The 20,619-nt window shown below is 39.3% G+C and overlaps 1 protein-coding gene across 6 annotated transcripts in view; it reads right to left on the reverse strand.

Moving 5' to 3' along the window:
- Positions 1-15,058: 15,058 nt before the first annotated feature.
- SF3B1 (splicing factor 3b subunit 1) overlaps positions 15,059-20,619 on the reverse strand; it is a 48,402-nt gene continuing 42,841 nt past the window's right edge. For 5 of the 6 annotated variants that reach the window (XM_081051835.1, XM_081051837.1, XM_081051836.1 and 2 more), the window contains 3 exons: positions 19,365-19,637; positions 17,914-18,130; positions 15,059-17,631 (listed from right to left, as the gene is read on the reverse strand). In XM_081051835.1, the coding sequence (XP_080907961.1) occupies positions 17,473-17,631; positions 17,914-18,130; positions 19,365-19,637 (649 nt within the window). In that variant the 3' untranslated portion in view covers positions 15,059-17,472. The remainder of the gene's footprint in view (positions 17,632-17,913; positions 18,131-19,364; positions 19,638-20,619) is intronic. The other variant, XR_013993541.1, reaches the window with a different exon arrangement.

The following is a 20,619-nucleotide window of genomic DNA, read 5'->3' on the forward strand; positions in this document are numbered from 1 at the left end:
TGCAGTTTTTGCAATTATTTTTAACCTTTTAAACCGCAATAACTTTTGCAGCAACCCAATACAATTAGGAAGGGAACCTCAGGACTACTTAACCCAAAACACCAATTCAATATCCAGATCCCCTTTAGCAGCTCCACCATGGAGCTTTGCAGCAAAACACAGAGGCATAGGTAGGGCCCCTCTTTCTTAAGGCAGCTCAGTGAGAAGGTGCTTCCTTAGGCTGATACAAAATCAATTCCCCCAAAACTTCCTCTCACTTGTTCTAGCACCACCTTTTGGGGACCCAGCAGAACAAGTCTAATTCTTCCACATGGAAGCACTTCTAGTGTTTGGAGACAGTTATGATGGCCTCTCTCATCCTTCCTCTGCCCCACCTTCTCTAGACTAAACCTCCAAACTCTTCAGAGGGTGGCCATTACTCCTGTTCCCTGGCCATCTGTGTTTTTTCTGACTATAATCCAGTTTGTCCACATCCCTCAAAGAGTGGGCCCACAATACTGTTGATTAGGGGTTGCAAATTTAGATATTTCCCCAGACCAGACCCTAATGAAAGGTAAATGTGTGGCCCACTGGAGTGGGAGGGGCTGGATTTAAGCCTTGAAAACTTTCAACCTATACCTGCTGGCCAAATAATATTGGGGCATGTGAACCATATTTGCCCTTCTGGGCCAACAGTTATCTGACGAAGGTAAAACTAACTGTCACCTCCCAGATACTAAAGTGGCAGCCAATATTACACTAGTTATTACATGTGTTTGTGTATGTCTATTATATGTAATATTTTGTCATATATGTTCTACATATCTCTATATAATAGCTTTATCTTATAGCTATAATTGTTTGTATATATGCATTATATAATTTATAATATATTATACAAATGTTGAGTTTTACCTATGCCCTGTGATCCTGGGAAACAATGAAAGTTAAGAAATCTCCCCTCTTTGTGTTCTGGAGAACAGATTACTGCAAAGAACCACCTTTCCTCTTTGACTTCGATAAGATTCACAGATACACCCCTTGTTTACAAGGCCAAACAAAATGTGAGAGACAGACAGGCCCAGGTCGCTTAGGGCCTGGAAAGCCATCATAAGGACTTTGGATTTTGTCAACTTATGACTGGAAGCCACTGGAGGACAGAGAACAGGAGTGTGATGGGCTACATTTGATTTTGAAGGATCACTTCGGCTGTTGTGTAGAAAATAGTCTGAATATACTAAGAGCGACCAGAGAAGACATGATTTGTTCTTTGTGCCTTTCTTGTATTTCTTCTAGAACTTGAGTAAGAACCTTTTTAGAGTTTTTAAATATTTCAGCACCAATGAAATGGATGGGATTAGTTAAGTGTTCAATCAAAGATGCATGAGCTTTAGCATAGTTGCTTCAAAAGTTATTGTAAAGTTCACCCATCCATGAAATGTGAACGCTTAGGTTGAAAATTACTTCCAGCTGTTCATGAAGATATACGTACAAGAAAACTGAGGCAGTTCTGTGCAGGTCAAAGCCCTGGAGCCAAGCAGCCGGGGTTAGTCTTAACCACGCTTCTTTTCAGAAAGTCAATGCCAATGACCATTTCAAAGAAAACTATATAGAAACTATAAGGCTATCAAGGCACAGGTAAAGAAGCAAGGGTAAATAATGCAGTAAAAATGTCTGCATTTAAGTATGCTTTGTGTGCTATTAACAGTAAAAATTACACTTGTAAATGTATTAAATTGGAACTCCATTGTGTGATACACACTGTTAGTGATGGCACAAGATCCACAGCCACTCTTCCCCTTCTGCCTTGCTGACGAAATCCTGATTTGGTTCACATAAACAATGTACCCAGTCTCAGGTGGATCAAAATCGGCATAAACTAAGCATGATAATTCTTTCTTGCTTTTCCTCCTCCCTGTGCAAGTGGAGGTGGCCATGTGACCCACTTCTGGCCAATGAAGCATAGGAAAAATTTCTAATGAGGCATACACAGAAATTTGCTTAGGAGCAAGATATGAGAAAGCTTTAGCTTTTCTGATAAAAAATGTTGGACACAACTGGCCTCCTCTTTCCCCTCTTCGTCCTGCCTTGTATTTGGGCATCTTGGCTACTAGTCAATGTACTACAACTTGGGGGAACGGGCAAGAGATTTACCAGGACACTAGCCACCATCTTTAGCCACCAAACCAATATCATCAGACTCTTACTTCCAGATTTCTTGTTAAGAAATTAAAACTCATGTGTTTAAGGCCTCTGTAAACTGTCTTTTTCTATTACTGTGGTCAAATATATTTTTAATTGAGACCCCTTAAATCACCAATGTTCTAGGGAAATTAAATATATGTCATTATCACTTATAATCTAACGTGGACAAAATATACTTGTCCATGTTCAGCAATAATTGGGAAATCTCATCATACTAACTAAATCCCTTCAGAACATCATCAAGGAGCATCTATCCTGATTTTCCAGGCTTCTCTTAGATTTGTTCTGGCTTAATTTTTATTTTTTTAATGCCTATTGGGAGAGATAGCTAACTACAGGGGGAGTTTACTGCCAGGCTGAATAGGGAGTGAGGACCTGGTGTAAAGAGATGGACAAAGCCAAGAATGAACTTTCACCTGCTTTGACTAGATTTGCAAGATCAAGTTCTAGTATTTTGACAGCACCAGTCACATACCAGCCCCTTTCTATGCTTGGAATTTCAAGACTGATTCTAGATTTGTGAAGAAAGAACCTCCAGGACAAGGATATCCACTTTCATTTGCTCAGAATTAGGATGCAGAACTACAGAAATCTTCTGAATATAAGACATATGTTACATCATGGGGATGTAAAGTACAGTGGAGGGAATATAGTCAATAATGTGGTAATAGCCATGTATGGTGTCAGGTAGGTACTAGACTTATTGGAGGGGGTCACTTTGCATGTTATATAAATGTCTCATCACTAGTTGTACAAATATAATTTTGAATGTCAACTGTAATTGAAAAATGAAAATGAAAAATAAATAAATAAAAGTAAAACATATGTTACATATACTCTACTGTCACTTGTGCCCAGTGAATAATACTCAAGAAAGATCCTAGTGAGCATATTACTTGTTAACATTTGATTTCTTTTACGTGGTTGACATGGACGGTAAAGCGTTACACTCTTGTTCAAGACTGCCTTTTCCTCTTTGTCTTTCTCTCCCTCTTTCTCTGTTTCTTTCTTTGGTAGCATCTGTAAAGCATTTTGCTTTCAATTGTGAATCACACAGTGCTTTCATGGCTCGTGTTACTGTCTTTCAACTTCCAGCCCCTCTTTCCACCCCCACTCTTAAATAAAAAACAAAAAGAAAAAGGCAGCCAGTTGGAATTTATTTTCTTCTCACTGTAGCAGATGTTAAATTCAAACTTTTTAAATGAGAGAATATTAAGAGAGCTTCTCTTTATCCCAGAGCAACTGCCCCACATCTGAAGTCCCAGCCTCAAGAGGAAATGTCACTGATTTTTTTATCAGGGTGTGGACAGAGGACTGTGGAACTCAGTGCTGGCTCAGCCCTTTCCCATCATGGGCCTTGGACAAGATTGAATCTCTCTGGGTCTCACTTTACCCATCTGAGGGGATTGGATGAAAGAATCTTTGAAGTTGTTCCAGCTCCTACAAGTCAATGAATTGCCTGAAAAATTCAAATGTAAAGTCGCTGACCATTTTTATGAGAAAGGTCACTTTCCTTCTTTTTTCAGCTCCTTTTCTCAATAACCAAGGATCATCTCATTCATTTGGTTTTATGAGGAGTTTGTTGCTAATCTCAGTCAGTTGGGGTGAAAGCTCTCTGTTAAGGTAGATGTTTGAGAAGCTGTTCTTTTAATTCAGATATGGGTTTTTAATCTGTTGAGAGAGCTTCACATGACAAGTACATATCAGTACTTCTCTGCTCTGTTTGTTCATTCCTGACCATAGCACCTGTATGTTATTAAATTCATTAAACGCACATTCTCTCTGTCTCTGCCTCTCTCTCTCTCTCTCTCTCTCTCTCTCTCTCTCTCTCTCTCTCTCTCTCTCTTCCCTCCCCTCAACCCCCCACAATACCCATACATATTGTTATGAAACACAACAGAGCTAATTCCGTTTTCCAAATTCAGGTCAAGAATCTTTAGACTTGTGTCCTGCCTTAGCAGTTCCATCTGATTCACAAATGTCAGCCCTGCCTTCTTTATTCACTGATAAATGTCATTATGTCATCACTCTCACATTACAAATCCTATGGATGAAACTTCTTGAGCTCCTTCCATGTAACTTTTAGAAAGCCTAGTTAGATCCTTCCTACAAGAGTTAGTTGGAGGGGGAAAAAATTAACTGTTGAAAAGAACTCTCTTTGCTCTTTCTCCTTAAAGACTAGAGTCGGAAACATGAGTCCTTTTGCATATAGTCGTGGCCACAACAGTAGAGGACAGTAAGAAAGCAAGATCCAAGTTCACACAATTCCTCTTCTTTTTAACCAAATGCCTAAGGCCAATGTACTTAAGACTTATTTAAATTTTCTAGCTCCTTTTTACACATCCTGAGCCTCTGATTCTGCCCAATTTTGTCATATTTCAGCAAATGAAAGGCGATTTTGCTGTTAAGCTGCCTAAAGAACAGACACATTTGCTCGAGACACACAAGAAGCCAAGGAACACAGGCTTGATTCATATTTCTCATTGTTATCACCCGAAAACATCTAGCACACTGTTTTTCTTCTTCCTCGTGGGGAAGCTTGAGGCTTCAAGACCCAACTCGCAGCCACATGGTTTTCATTTCCTGGCCTCCTGCCTCACCCCACACACCCACGCACACACAAGGGCCCCATCCTCTGTTTACGGACTCCAACCACTGTCACTTGTACCTTTTTCACAGAAGCAAATCAGGCATAAAAAGTCAACATTCTGTATTACATATCAGCTCAAATAAGAAATGGCTGCCTGCTGGCCCTGTGTGTTCCCTGGGTTTGTACTAACCTTCATGTTTATTCAGACCTTCCCAACTTACAAAGCACTTTCACTGATGAATCTCACAGATCCTTACCCTTGGCTGAAAGAAGGGTCCATCCTTCTCTTCACGTGATAGACAGGCAAATAGCTGTTTGAAGAGGTGAAGTGACTGGCTAAGGTCATATAAGTCAGTGGAAGACCCACGACTCAAATCCCGGCCTCTGACTCCATGTCCAAAGTTCATTTTTCTCCCCCACAGCTATAACCTGTGCAAGGTTCTCTTGTTAGATTGGAGACATATATCCTGTTTCCCTGAAAATAAGACCTAGCTGGACAATCAGTTCGAATGCGTCTTTTGGAGCAAAAATTAATATAGGTCTTATTTTTGGGGAATCACGATATAAATAAGGGCCCGACTGGGCAACGCCAAGTTCCAGGAAAGGCTGTCTTAGAAGATACACTATGAAGGGGTGCTAAAAACCCAGGCTGTAGAGCTAGACAGCCTATGTATGAATCTGAGCTCTGCCTCCTAACGGATGTGTAATATTGCATAATTCCAGGAGGATTCACTTACATGGTGTTTCATGTGAATCACACCTATGTGTGAATGTTGTCTTTAGAGGTCTTCAGTGCAGCTGTCCTGGAAATGACTTGACCCCCATGACTCAGTAGTCCCATCTGAGAAATGGGCATTATGATACTTCCAAGGCTGTTGTAGCAACTGAATAAAGCATGTAAAAAGCACATAAAGCCTGGCAAAGAAACAGATATCCCAAAATGCTCTGTCCCCTTTGAAGACTATTCCCCTCATCCTCACCTTCTTGGTTCTGTCTCCACCCGTTTCCCTTTCTGTGGGAATGTTCTCCTCTAATGAAAGTCTCCTCCTATCCTCCATGCTCTCTATTACTCCCATGGCCAAGACCCCATTATATAAGTCTGCCATTAACAATCTAGGTAACCAACAGGCCCAGAACATCCTCTTTCAGGGTCTCATCTAACTCATCTGCTAGAAGATGTTTCTTAATATCTGTCCCATCTGTTAAGAAAATTGCTGTCTCTACACACAGAGTGAATCATGTGAAACTTCTAAGCAAAGGAATAAAAAAAGGTGAAGTCAATTTATGAGGCCCTGGAGTCATTATAAAAAGAAATGGCCAGGCTCTTCTTAACGACCAAGAACCCAGTTTTTAAATCTGCCTCTGAGAAATACAAACAGAACCTAACAGACAGGGATAAGGAACAGAGGTCTAACCGCCAACACAATAAAAGATGGGAAGGCCTATGCAATGAAGGTACTGCAGGAATGATGGAAAGAGCGACTGGAAGGAATTAGAGCAGAACCACCTAGGATTTCTAGACTAGGAGGGAGAAGGACATCAGAGAACTTTAGGATCTCCTGCAGACTTCTTTTATATTCCTGATTTCAAGCTGACCATGTGGGCTGAAACCAAACCCAGCCCACCACATGTCTCTTACCTATGCAAACCCACCAGGCAATCACATGGAATCTTGCCCCTTTTTCTCCTTTGCACGATTTTAAATAATGGAACACTAGCAGAGCCCCTGAAGTTAGACCTGAAACAGGATATGATCACGTTTCTGAGTGCAAATTTTTCACCTGCGTGTATTTACAAGTAGATGTGAAATACAACTCAGAAATTCTCCTGGAGAACTTACACGTAATCAGACCAAAAGTGTCCATTCATTTCCACACACTCTTGCTGGGCACCAGCCTGGCACACACCAGACCCTGCACTGGACACTGGACTTGCAAAAATGGGTGGGGCCTGAGACAGGCCCCCAAGGACTCAGGTGGGCAGGGGAGGGACGATTTGGGCTCTGGCTATTTGACTTAGTTATTATGTCAATTGCTTTCACTGTGGTTTTTTAAATTACTTTGTCCCTTTTTTCCCCCAAGGTGGGTGAGGGGAAGATAGATCCAGCATCTGGTACTAATTTGCAAATTTTGACACTCTCCCTAATACCAGCTGGAAATATCTCTGGCCCTAGCGTCATTTTACAAGTTGCTGGTGAAAATTAAGCACTCGTCTCTTTTAAGATTTTATCATTGTGAAATAATATATATATATGATTGGTGCAAAAGTAATTGTGGTTTTTGCAATTATTAACCTTTTAAACAGCAATTACTTTTGCACCACCCTAATATTAGCCTCTGCCTCCAGTTCCTGGCACAGAGCTCCTGAATTCCTTGGAATTTTCCGGGTGATAGCAGCATCTTTTGTTTTAATGAGGCAATGCGTGGTGGGCTCCTGGATGGGAGCTGGTCATCAGAAAGACCACGCCATGATTAGAAGCTTGGAACTTTCAGCCCCATCCCCTACCCTCCAGGAAGAGGAAAGGGACTGTAAATGGAGTTAATGACCAATCATATCCATGTGATGAAGCCTCCATAAAAACCCCAAATGTGTGGGGTTCGGGGAGCTTACAGGTTGGTGACCCGTGGAGGTTCTAAGAGAGTGCTGTGCCCGTAGAGAGCACAGAAGCTCCACACCCCTTCTCGCATACCTTGTCTTACTCATCTCTTCCATCTGGATGTTCACCTATACTCTTTATCATATCCTTTTATAATAAATTGATAAACGTAAATGTGTCCCTACCTTTTGTGGGCCATTCTAGCAAATCACCAAACCCAAGGAGGAGGTCGTGGGAACCCCAATTTATAGCCAGTTGGTCAAAAGTATAGATGACAACATGGGACTTGAATTATAGGACACACAGCTGGTGTCTCAGAGAATTGCTCGGTGCGGTTAAAAACAAACAAAAAACAAAAAACAAAAAATCCAACCCACACATTTCGTGACCGGAAGAATCATAAGTGAAGTGTTCTGTGTGACTAGTAAAGGAGAAACACACAGGAGCAAAAGTGAGTTTTTCCTACTCAATAATAAAGTGAGGGAGATGATTATTTGCATTAAAACATTTTTTTGTGTGTGGTGCCTTCAAAGAATATTAAATTAAAAAGAGCCAGACTTTACCTTAAAGTCTTTTAGTCCACAGTTAGGTTTGTCAGCAGATTATCAAAGGCTGGTTTCTGCTGAAAATTGTTGAAGGTCTGGATCCAAAGGATTGCAAGCCACCGGTTAAGGGGATGGCCTTTGTTTTCATGGGCTCTGCTGCCCCCTGTCAGAAGTTAAGAATGTTACAGGGAATAGAATTTTTTGAACAAAGCTTTTCACAGAACAGAGGTTTACAGGATTTCCTCAATCACATGCTGAAATAAGATATTCTCACACCTTGTGAATTAAGACCAAAGAACTGTTTGCTTTAAAATGTGTGTGGGGACAGAGCCCCAGAAAGCAGTTTCCAGGCTCTCGGCCTCACGTGAAAAGGTGCTGGCTCGGGTAGTAAAAGGCCATCAGCTGTGATTGGATGGCCATCAGCTGTGGCTAGTTGGCCGTTAGCTGTAATCAGTGAGCCATTGGCCACTAATATAACTGCCATGCCTACGCTAGCAGAAAAATGGGCGCTAGAAAGAAGACGGTGGCTGAGCCAGCAAGCTGTGCAGTGAGGGTTGCAAATAGTGTGGCTCCTGCTTCCTGTTTCTCCGACCCAGCTGCCAGTGAGACTATAGTGATATGACTCCCCTACCTATGGCTCCGTGGGTGTTCCTTTTTGGCCTCACCATGTCCTGCGTTCTTATGTGGGAAATGGAATCAGAGACCCCGCATGACACCCTGCACGACAATGTGCCTGCCTGCTTTGCTGTCTAGAAGTTCTTGCACAGCAGTAATAATAATCACAGTGGTAATACCCTGTCTGGAATTATTCAGGCAGCTGCCACTCACTGAGTCCCTCTGCCCACAGACACTGAGCAGCTGACAGAAGCTGGGCCCAGTCCACAGGCTCACGCCTTTCACAGACCAGTGGGAAGACACATGAGCGAATGAACAACTTCAACATGGAGCAAGGAAGGGCATGTGGGTACCAGGTGCTGGGGGAGCACGCCAATGCAGCACCTTAGCCAGTGAGTTCCAGATGAAGTAAAAGGAGCCCTTTCTCAAAGAAAGAGCCAGCTAAGTTTCAAAAGAAGGAAAGGGCTTTTCCAGATGGTAGTAACTAGACATGCCAGGGCAGGAAAGCCCGGAAGGGGGTGGCAAGTTCAGACCACAGCCAGAGAGCTGGCTTATTTCCAGCAACCCACCTGCCTGATGACTGCTGGGCCCTGGTCCACTTCTTCGAATTGCCTCACAATATGGCCAGGTCAGAGGTCAGGACAAAGGAAAGCAAAAGGGATTCCTGAGGGGGCCAGTTGAGCAGAAAAATCCAACCAGCAGCTGCCCTGTGTTCTACATGCATTCCACTTGCATTCAGAAAAGGTGAAATATTTTGTTAGCTAACTAAGGACCCTGCTTCAAGACTTGAATCAGGAAAGAAGCCACTAAGTAGCTAAAAAAGATTTGTACATTATCCAACTATTGTTCACAGGACAACAGAAAAAAAACAGGGATCATCTATGGGACTTGAAAACTTAACCTATACTTAAAATTTTGTGTTCATTTCCCCTCAGTGCTGGGCATATTGCTTCACCTCATGAAAGCAGTTTTGTCTTTCTCAGAATACACAGGCACCAAGGCATCAGTCATTACAGTTTTCCATTATGTATTCATTTTCAATTAGTTCATCATTTTTCAATAAGTCCTGTGTTTTCACTTTGAACAGACTTTTGGCATAATTTTTCCATTATTTTTTTCCTTTCCCTTTAGTTCACTCTCTATCACTCACTAAAAATGCATTTATTTCTATACCCTATAATAAGGTTTTCCATTCTCCTGGTCTCCTGGTGACTTCTTTAACTTTATTGATCCTAAAAGATTTTGTTAAGAAAAGGACACCCCTCCAAAAAAAAATGATATATTTCTTATTAGTCCAGAAGAGCACGGTCAAAAACTTATTTCAATAGTTAAGATAGTTGAAAATATAACACCAAATACATACAGCAATGGAAAAAAACATCAGCTTGTAGTCAGACGACCCACAGTTCAAATAATGGCACTTAACCTCTCTGAGCCTGAATTTTCTCCTCTGTACCATGGATATAATAAATGTCTGTTTCATAAGGCTGTTTTGAGGAACAAATGAGCAAGTAGATGCTAAAGCACTTTGGAAATTATAACACAATAATCAAATTAAGACATGTTGTTAAATTGCTTATTGAATGAATATAGGTTTCATAATTTTTCCTTTTGAACACCAAGGTCCTAATCATTACAACATTCTTTATTTGCCCATATCTCACTTTTACAGGACCTTAAAAAATCAGGAATGATTCTCTTCTCTGCTAGGCCCCAGTCAATAAAGTGATTCTTGTTAAAACTAGCAAGACAAAAATTTCAGCACACAGGAAAACAGCCTTGCATTCAAAAAAGGATTTCCCTTCATGTCTTTTTCTTTAATCCACTATAATATTAAGCAATAATTAGCTACCATCCATCCCTTTTCAGGCCACTCCCTCTCCCCTAGAAGTCCAAATCATTTGGGACACTTGAGGACAGACAGGTAACTCAAGTAGGCCACGGTGAACCTCCACGGACTGGACTCGTGACTGCCTCAAGGGGAGTAGATAGTTCGCTCCCCTTTAATAACATTTCTTGGACAGAGATGATTGATAACATTACCATCTAATTACAAACTTCTTTTTCTCATTAGAGCAAGAAAAAGCTATTCTTTTCCTCTAAGAAAAATAGTGAAAAGTTAGGAACCATGTGTAATTTTGAGAGGAGACCAAGAAAATCATCCAAATGTAGAGCATTAACCACTTCTGCTTCCTTACCTTGTTATGACCTGTACACATGATGTCTTGGGGTGGCTGGCCAGAGCCCCAGGAACAAAACAGACAGCTCATCACCCATCCCAACTCTTCATGTGGGAAACGTCCAGGAAACCCTTCAGTCCCGTAAGCCATGGTCTTTTGGAAGATTCACTATTAACCATTTCTCCCTGAAAATACAAAATATTCTACATCCCTATGTTGTATAAACAATCATTTTTCTAACATCCCCCAGACCACTAAAGATTAGATTTTTAAGGAAAGGAGCAAACAAGCAAGAAATCGAAAGAACACGAAACCAGCTCGATCCCAGTTCCTTCTACAGTTGGCTCATGCTCTGCACTGGTTGGCCAGCATTGAGGCAGCGACCACAGCGTCACAGTTAAGGAGATGAGACGAAGATGGGTGGGGGCCATGACTCAGTCAGTCTGAGTGTCTGCTCTGAACTAATTCTGCTCTGAGAACACTTGCTGGAGAAACTCTGTAAATCTATGCCACGGATCAAGAAAATGAACTAGGGATATTGATCTTCCTGCAGCACAGTTCAATTAATGCCATTTCCCTTCTTTAAAACCTTCAATAAATATTTGTTGAATAAACGAATGTTGAATAGTCAGTTATTATCCATTGTCTATAAAGATTAAAGAATGGCCTTGGAAGCTTTCCATAAACTGAAGCCAAAGTACATCTCATTCATTCATTTGTTCAATAAATAATACGTATTGGATACCTAGTAAGGAAGGAACTGTATTTGGTGCTGGAGGTTCAGATTTGAACAGACATATCAGATACTGGCTCTAACTTCTTGGGGTTACATCTGATCTTCCAGTATTTCTTATCACTAGGGCTGCCCACCAGACCCACTTTTTAGACATACCCCAAGCTATCACTACTTTGTCAAATTCCTCACTCATCCTTCCCTTCTTACACCATATGAGCAATTCTAACTTTTCCTCAAAAGTTAAGCTCAAATGTACCCTTCTCCTCAAGCTCCCTCTTAACCAGTTTCTTTACTCCCTCTCCCACATGAAGGAAGCTCTGGTCCTCTGAACTGAGAACTTGACCTGCAGCTTATTTTGGCAATATATCCTCTATTACTGTTACTTTGATATTTTCTCCACTATCTTTCAAGAAAGGACATTTTCAACTATGCTTAGAACAGCTGGCCTTGTAATAGTTGGCACTTAGTAAATATTTGCCAAATGAATGAATGAATGAATGAATGAATGAAATGAAGTCCTCATGATTTAAATTGGAGATACTTTGTTTACACCCTTGAGAATACATGTCACAAATCCCCTTAAAGATATGACTTCATAAACTCAAAAGCCAAATAGATCATTTGTTCAAGATTATTCAATGCCATGAAAATGTAAAATGCCCATCAGAAAATGAAAATGTATTGAATTGCATCTCTCATTAGTTAAGTATTTGAGACAGAATCATATCACTATCTCCAGAAAAACAAAATTTGAGGAGTGAGCTTCTAACTATTGACACCAGTTCTTTCTAAAATGACTATTTGAACAGCAAAGCTATGTTTTCAAGTCTCAATTGCACTCACACCAATGCCCTGATCCTCTCACTCCTGCCGCTGCCCTGCTGATCAACCCAACCAAACGCTTCTCCCTCCACCTGGGCTGTTGAGCCATACAAGACTGGGACTAACAGGCAACCTGAATGTCCCTGATGAGTTCCTTCTCTTATTAACTCAACAGTTGTTTCCAGAGTGCTTCTTCTCAAGCCACCCACCAATCCTCATCCCCTCTAATTTCAGCAATGACAACTGAGGTCTCCTCCTTCATGATGATAGAAATAATAAGCAGTATCAACAGCTGTTATGTTTATTAAGCACTGTGCTTAGGCATGTCACACTGCAGGGAGAGGATTCTCCAGCCCCAGTCCAGCTCATACTGGCTTCAAGAGAAGCAGCCTACAACCAACGTGAACTTGTGAAGTAGGGGAAGCAATATGGATATACATCTAACAAGGTTTATTAACTACATTAAATTAACCAGCCTATTTTAGTTCAGGCTATGGCAGAATCTCATAGACCTGAGTGGCTTCAACACCACTTATTCCTCACAGTTCTGGAGGCTGGAAGTCCAAGGTCAAGGGGCCAGCAAGATGGTGCCTGAGAGGACCTGCCTGCTTCCTGGTTCACGAATCTTCTCACGGTATCCTGACAAGGCCGAGAACAGAGGGGAGGCCAGCTCTCACATCTTTCCTTTATAAGGGCACTAATTCCATTCACGAGGGCTACATCCTCATGACCTGATGACCTCCCAAAAGCCCCGTCTCCTAATATAATCACATTAGACATTAGGGTTCCAACATATGAATTTGGGGGGACACATTCAGTCCATACTATAGCCTTATTGGAAAAAGCAATTGATATTATACAACAAAAACAACTCATTTTGTTCCCTCCCTTTTGATGTTATTCAGGTTTTAGCCAAGTACCATCTTGGGGGTGTTCTGACCACCTCTTGGCTCTCTGTATCTATAGGCTCAATTGCTTCCACAGCTAAATAGGTACTTCTGTCCCTTTTATTACCATGTCATTACCACATTGAGAATGGAGTGGCACCTGACTATATTACTTCTCAAACTGTAATGTACATATCAATCACCTTAGGAACTCATTAAAATGCAGATCTTCATGCAGTATGTCTGGAGTGGAGCTTAAGAGTGTGGATTCCTAGAAAGCTCCAAGTGACATTGATGCTGATCTCCAGACCACTCTCAGTAGCAATGACCTAGACATCGACACATGAACAGTTCTTCCTTCGTGACCGTATTGGTGCTAAGAGATTTTCTTACTAAATGTGTCAATTATATTCTATTTCATGACAGAGCGTCCAGTTGCATATTACACATTATACATACATATTACATACTATAGACACCAGATGTCAAACTTGACCAGGTTTTTCCGGTTTGAATTTTCTGTACAAATCCTATTTTCCTCACTTAGGTCTACTCGTTTCTAGTAGCAGTAAAACTATTTTTGTTTTGACAGTCTCTGATGTGCCCTGGACAAATTTTTCATGCCTACACCCCACATCATTTTCCTGATGGACGCAGGGATGTTTCTCTTCCTGTTCAAAAAGAATACATCTGTGCCCTGACTTCCACCTTATCAGAAACTCATTCAAGCAGTTACCTGCTTTCTTATGCTTATCAGCCTCCTTTTTTTCTAGTAACAAATTCCTCTAATAATGGTTTCTTGAAATTAGTTTAAAAATAGAGCAAATGTAGCAAAATTTTCATTGTTGAATTTAGATACATATATAAGTGTGCATTGTACTATTTTCTCAGTAAATTTTTTTTCAAAGTTTGGGAGGAGTTAGACATAGGAACATTTACCCCATTTATAGGTTTCTTCCTAGCAAAGATATTCCAGGATACCATTTCAGACTAAATCCCCTCCAGAACCTCTCATTCACTAACATGTTGAAAATCTCCTTCCAAAATGTTATTAGGCCATGAAAGTCTTATCTGTCCAACCTGACATGCAAACATGTCCTTTAAAATAACTATTAAGAATAAATTAGTTTTCAAGCATGAACTAGAAATGTCACTGACCTGCACTCGTTTACTTATTCCCTCCTGCGTATAAATCTTCACTGCCTTGCAAATCTAAATTCTCTTATCAAGTCACTTTGAATTCTATGGTTTCCCATCCACATTTTTTGGAAGGCTGTGTCCTGCCTTCCCCCCTCCTCCAGCCATGCCACACCCCTCTCTCACAGGTGACAGCGAGAGCCCTGAACTGCATTCCCCATAAAGCCACTGTCACTCATGCCCCTGCCCTGCACACCGGGCTCCCACTGTGCCGCACAATGCCAAAGGCCAGAGACCGGTCATGACGTCTTACGTTTTCAGCTTGCTTTCCTCAGGACTGCTGAGATATATATCCAAGGTAGGTGTTTTAAGTATTTGTGGAATAGTATTTCTAGTTATGTCCTAGGCAACTGCTGCCTAAAATGAAATGCTTTATCAGACCGATGTGAGTTCTGCTAAACAAGTCTCAGTGGTTCTCAACCCAGAGACTTTGCCCTCCAAGGGAGGTGAGAAAATCTGGAGGCATTTCAGGTGGTCACAACTGGGGTGGGGAGTGCCACTGCCTGGCATCTAGTGGGTAGAGGTCAGTGATGCTGCTCCATGTCCTACAGTGCATGCAATAGTGCCCCACAATTAAGATATCTGGCCCAAAATGTCAATAATGCCAAGTATGAAAAACCCTGTTAACTGTTTTGCTCCTTTTAACCTTATGAGATTTAAGAGGCATTAGAAACCAAAGAAAGACCCAAACAATAGAACCTATATAGCTGCAACTGTCTTTTGCAATTTCTTATTTAATAATTTGGTTTTTCAACATTAAGTTCCCTTGTCTGGAAAACCCAGAGATCATTAAAATGGCACAACCACAACAGAGTGTAGTGCAACAGCAATAGAGTCAACTAAGATTAAAAACTGGTCTAAAGGCTTTAGATATAATAAGTTTTATTCATTTGGTGGCACTTGATGCTCACAGGGCACCATACAACAAATTTTAAAAATACAATATGAAAAAAATTGAACAGCCAAAGAGATCAATTCCATTAGAGGGCCTAGAGCAAAACCAACAATAGCCCACAGAAAAACCCACCCACTGTCCCCTTAAGCACATTAATTTCTTCCTCAAGTTTGGCTTTAAGCAACACCAAAATAAAGTACGAAATAAAGTCTTTAAAAGATAGTTAAAACTTTACATAGCGTCTTTCACATTAAGTGTATCACAAAATGCTCTCCGTATTCAAATAAACATATACAATAATGCAAACATCTCTGAGCCTCTATTTGGTCCCAACTTTTAAGGTCATAGCCTTCAGTATTTGCCTCACCCATTCTTAAATTATTTGCATCAGTAACAAGTCACTTAAGGCGACTAGCAATCTTTATTCGCACTGCCACTGCAAAGCATTTCTATTTCCCATAAATAGCAAGGGCCCAATCAAACTGAAGTTATGTAAGTACTTGAAAATGTAAGTAAAATTTCCCAAGATAGGTTTAAAATCAAATCTTGGCTTTGAAATCTACTTGTGTTTTTAATTTTCATGATTAGTATTTACTGAACGTCATTTGACAGCAACTATAGAACAACATTTAAAGTTGCATAGTGGTTTCCGTTAGAAAAACTTAGAAAAATGATTTTGGAAATTGTGTTTTAGTACACACTGACCTGCTGTAACAAAGTTGTGTCACACAAGGAATAAGGAGGTATAAACTCTTCCTGGAGAGTCAACTGATGCTCAGTATTGGTTTTGTGAGTCAGAAATTAAACTGTTTCTCATGGAAGCCTCCAAAACAGGGAGCCCGTGTTAGCAGTTCAAGGAACAAGCACTCAGTCCCAGGATAATGGTTTTCCTTAGTGGCAGAATCATCCTATGCATATGCTGCTGCAGAAGCTCATTTTGCATCGAGTTCACAGAAGTACTAACACAGGGGGCCAAAACAAAACAGCTATGGGTAGTAAAAAGACTAAAACTAAGAAAATCTTGGCCAGAAAAATTAAGAAAAGCTAAAAACATACTTAAAATATTTGCCAAAAATACTAAGTACTGCGTAAGTGCTTGGTTCCTCTGGAATTTAATGGCATTTCAGTTTCTGCTGGACACCTACAGATGAATTTATCCAATTACTAAATGCCAAATGAAGCAAACCTAGACATTTTAGCACTGCAAGTGTATCACAGTACGTAACATGTAACTAGATGTTTCTCCGTTTCTATTATACTGCATTTCTGAAGGGCAAGGGGCAGGTGAAAGGCACCTTTGCAACCCCTTAGCAGCTGGTACACAGCAGGTGCTCAACAAGTATTTACTGAACTCATTGTTGAGTAGTAGCTTATTTGAGTGTATGTGCTGCCGAAGTGAGCATGAGTAGTAACTTATGACATGGAAAAAGAACCCAGATTGTCTTATTCTATTAGCATTTCTTACGTAGCCTCACTCCCGATAGGTAGAAAGTAATTTTGAAACAAAGGTACCTTCCTCCCTTTCTAGACCCAGTCATCAAGAGTTGGACAGGACTTGAATCACCTAACGTAAACATGCTCATAAAGCATTTTGAGATGTTGACATGAAAGGCGCTATGTAAGTGCAAAATAATAATATTCAAGACAGTTCCGCAAAGGTGCTCTATTTTCTGTGGTGATGGATGGTTGTGCTAGTTTGAAATGAACACCCCCAAAGCTTCTCATTGTCATTATCAACAGAACAATGACATTTTGACAAAGACGCCATCATTTTATATAGTTTATATTCTGCTAACTACTTTCTATAAACCAAGTGACAGAAAATGAAATTAAGCCACTTATTCTACACAAACCAACACTTGATCAAAGTTCCGCATTTTACAAGTCATGTTCAAAAAACACACACAAGTTAGCATTTTGTACACAAATGTTTATTTCTCAATTAAACATTCCCTTTAAACACAAGGAATGAATTCTAAATCTTCATAAAGATGAATTAAAAATGAAATCCTTCCAGTATAGTTGTGTGTAATCACTACTGCCGTTTACTGTTTAACATCAAAAACAAAGACGGGTTATTTAAAAATCATGCTACTGGATTTCTAGCTTTGCTTCTATGACCAGGTCTATGCTGATCTGCAGTGTTTAAAAGTTTACATCACCAAATCGAAGCAAGTTTAAGGTGTGAAATAGCTGTGCATTAAACACAAAAATAAACAATAAAATTATAAGATATAGTCAAGTTCGTAACGAATATAGGTGTTCTTATCATCATTGTAGATTCTTGGGTAATGTGCTATGAGAGCATCCTGTGAACCAATGTAGATGGAGTTGTAAATTTTCCAATACACATCTCTGACTTTCCGGGCTGGGTGAAACAAACCCTAGAATAATTAAAAGGTTACATTATTTCAATTTTCAAGAACATATATAACTAATACAAGTAACAAACCATAAATTTATGATTCCAAACCTTTCCCTTTAAAGGGAAAAAAACCTGACAATTACACAAAACTGCAGTGGACAAAGACAAAATCTAACTGCCTTTTCCCCCACAATTGTTTTCCCATTTGGCACACTATACCCTATTGAAAATTAGCAACAGTGACTTAATTCAGCGAAATTACTTTTTTCATTGAGTAATCTTTCATAAATCTTTAACCTACCTGTAAACAATACTGCAACATTCTACATGGTCCAATAGCAACTCTCAAGCCCTCCAGGGCTCCCATAACTGCCTGAATTACATGGGGAGATGTCTCAAACACATTGGGCCATACATAGTTCAACAAGTGATTCAGCGAATCTTCACAACCAAATCCATAAACCCCAAGTGACATGTGTTGCACCACCGCACTAGCGGTCTGTCTGTGTACAAGGTCCCTGCAATGGGAAAAAAAGCTCTATTAAGATACAGTCTTAGTTTCACAGGAAACAAGTTTCCAGCCCATTAGAAACTAAATTACAAAAATGCATCGAAGAGATGCAGTCATCTCACACCTTATCTGACATAGAATGCCTTCAGAATTGACTTAACATTTTCACTTGAGAATTTTTGCTTTATGACTCAAACCTCACTATAGCTCAAAAATAAGCCATATTTTCTAACAGACCTTTGATAGGAATATAATCAAGAGCCCTATGCAGTGTACATGTTAGTACGCTACTAAAGAGGGGTTAGTTACATGACTCCTACCCATGAATGATTAACAGTAATATCTCATTTTAAACTCTATAAATTTAAAATCTTTTGAAGTAATTCAATACTGGCATACAATAGAAAACTAAATCAAAATTAAATCTTTGCCCTTAAAAATTTTAAGTTTCATTCAAGAACTCAATTTAGGGAGAGGAAGAGAATGACCAATAATTTTTTCAAACCTACAGAAAAAAACATTATCATCTCCCATGTTAACTGAATTTCTTTATGACAAATCATTGAATTATTCATTTTACTATTATTTAACTGAGTATGAACATCAGGTAATGGGTTTGTGATGGGCACAGAAATGAGTTCATGCATGTGCTTTGCCCTCAAAGGTAGTAAGAGTACCTTAAAGGTATAAGAAAAAAAATACTTGAACTTACTAAAATCCTTATTTCTCTCATTTACTATAATAATATTTAATCTATTAAGCTTCACAATGAGGCAATATTCCTCATTAATAAATTTCCAACTACTATTTTTCATTTAATAATTTCTGATGGCGTTACCACCCTCTACTAATTAATTAGTGCCCACAACATAATTATTAACTGCAGGTCGCATACATCAATGACTGCACCATGATGCTCAGGCATATCTCCCGGAAGAGTATCAACTATGGTTTACTCCTACTTTTTGTCTAGGCTTTTACAGAGCATGATTCTTATTCGTCCCCATGTCTTACATATATTCTGACGTAAGTTGTTAAGTCTCCCTTTTGGAAGATCATTAATGAGTAACTTTAATCTGTAAACAAAAGTAACTGGATGGGCTCTAGTTTCAGAAAAATCCAGGCTATTATTCCCCTTCTTTAACTACATCACATAAAATAGATCACATAGTAATTTCCATAAACTCTAAAATAAAAGAAGGATTATAACTATTTCCTTGCATTTAGTTCAAGTTACTTACCTATCCATTAAAGCATCTTCAAGTAATGGCGTTACAGCATAAATGTAGTCCTTTCCCATTTCACCAATATATTCAAACAGGAAGGAAAGTGATTTTAACACTCCATTTTGAACATTCAGTTCAGGAACTCTGTATTCATTCATTAAGGCAGGTAGTACTGTGAAGGGTGAACACGTTTCAGCGACAATAGCTATTGCTACAGTGGTACAAACTCTGTTCTGCCTTTCCTGAACTTTGAGGTTGTTTAAAAGTGTAGCCAACACATCATGAGGGCTGAAAAAAAACAAATGTTGTCAGCACACTATTAGAATACAAGTCAAAACGTTTCTCAGAGGGAAAAGAAAAAATGCAAAGGAATGAAACTATGTTAAGTAATCACCGTATTTTACGATAAAATACAATATTTTCAAGTCATTGGCATTATCGTTTCTACTTAAGAACTTCTTTAATGTTAAAATGTCCATTTCAAAGAAAAAACTCAAATGGATTCACTTTCATATGTAATTTTCAGTCTTTAGTAAACATTCTGAAATATAAAGAAATTTAATTAAATATTTAGAATGAATATTTCTTTAAGTGGTTAAAACACAGCTACTAGAGCGAGGCGATCTTACAGTAGCATCCAAATTGAATTCTCCCATTTCACTACACATGTAACCTATTTTCCTTTTCTTATCATCCCCCCATATACCTTTACTACATCTATTAAGCATTTATTTCACCACAAACTTAAAAGAACACAGGAGCTAAATACTAGTACAGTACAACAGCTATTATTGCAAATTTCAACTACATAATGTTGAAATAAACATAACTGCTTTCAAAAAGAAGGTGGATGGGAAGACTTCATATAACTAATCTGACTAGTTATGTTTTATTGCTTGAAAAATATTTTTGTTATTAAGCCACGTGTACATGTAGTATTTCATTTTCTACAATGTTTGGTTTGGTTCTGACAAGAGTGAAAGTAAATAACCATAGATTAATAAATAGCTACAATTGTCTGTGGATTAATTTTAGAAAAATATCTTTAAAACACAAAAAAACACTAACATGAGACTTGAATTATGCTGGTTTTTTAAATTAAGAACTGGCCTTAATATTTCAAGCAATACCCTAAAAAGGACCAACAAAAATGTGAAATTATTTTGAGAACCGGTAGTTTCCCTCTCTGAAAATATCTGATCTGATTAAATGAAACTTAAAAACCTCCCATCTATTTTAATTCTATTTAAATTTAAGAAAACATTTCAAA

This window comes from Rhinolophus hipposideros (assembly GCF_964194185.1).
Source record: "Rhinolophus hipposideros genome assembly, chromosome: 6".
Classification (NCBI taxonomy): Eukaryota; Metazoa; Chordata; class Mammalia; order Chiroptera; family Rhinolophidae; genus Rhinolophus; species Rhinolophus hipposideros.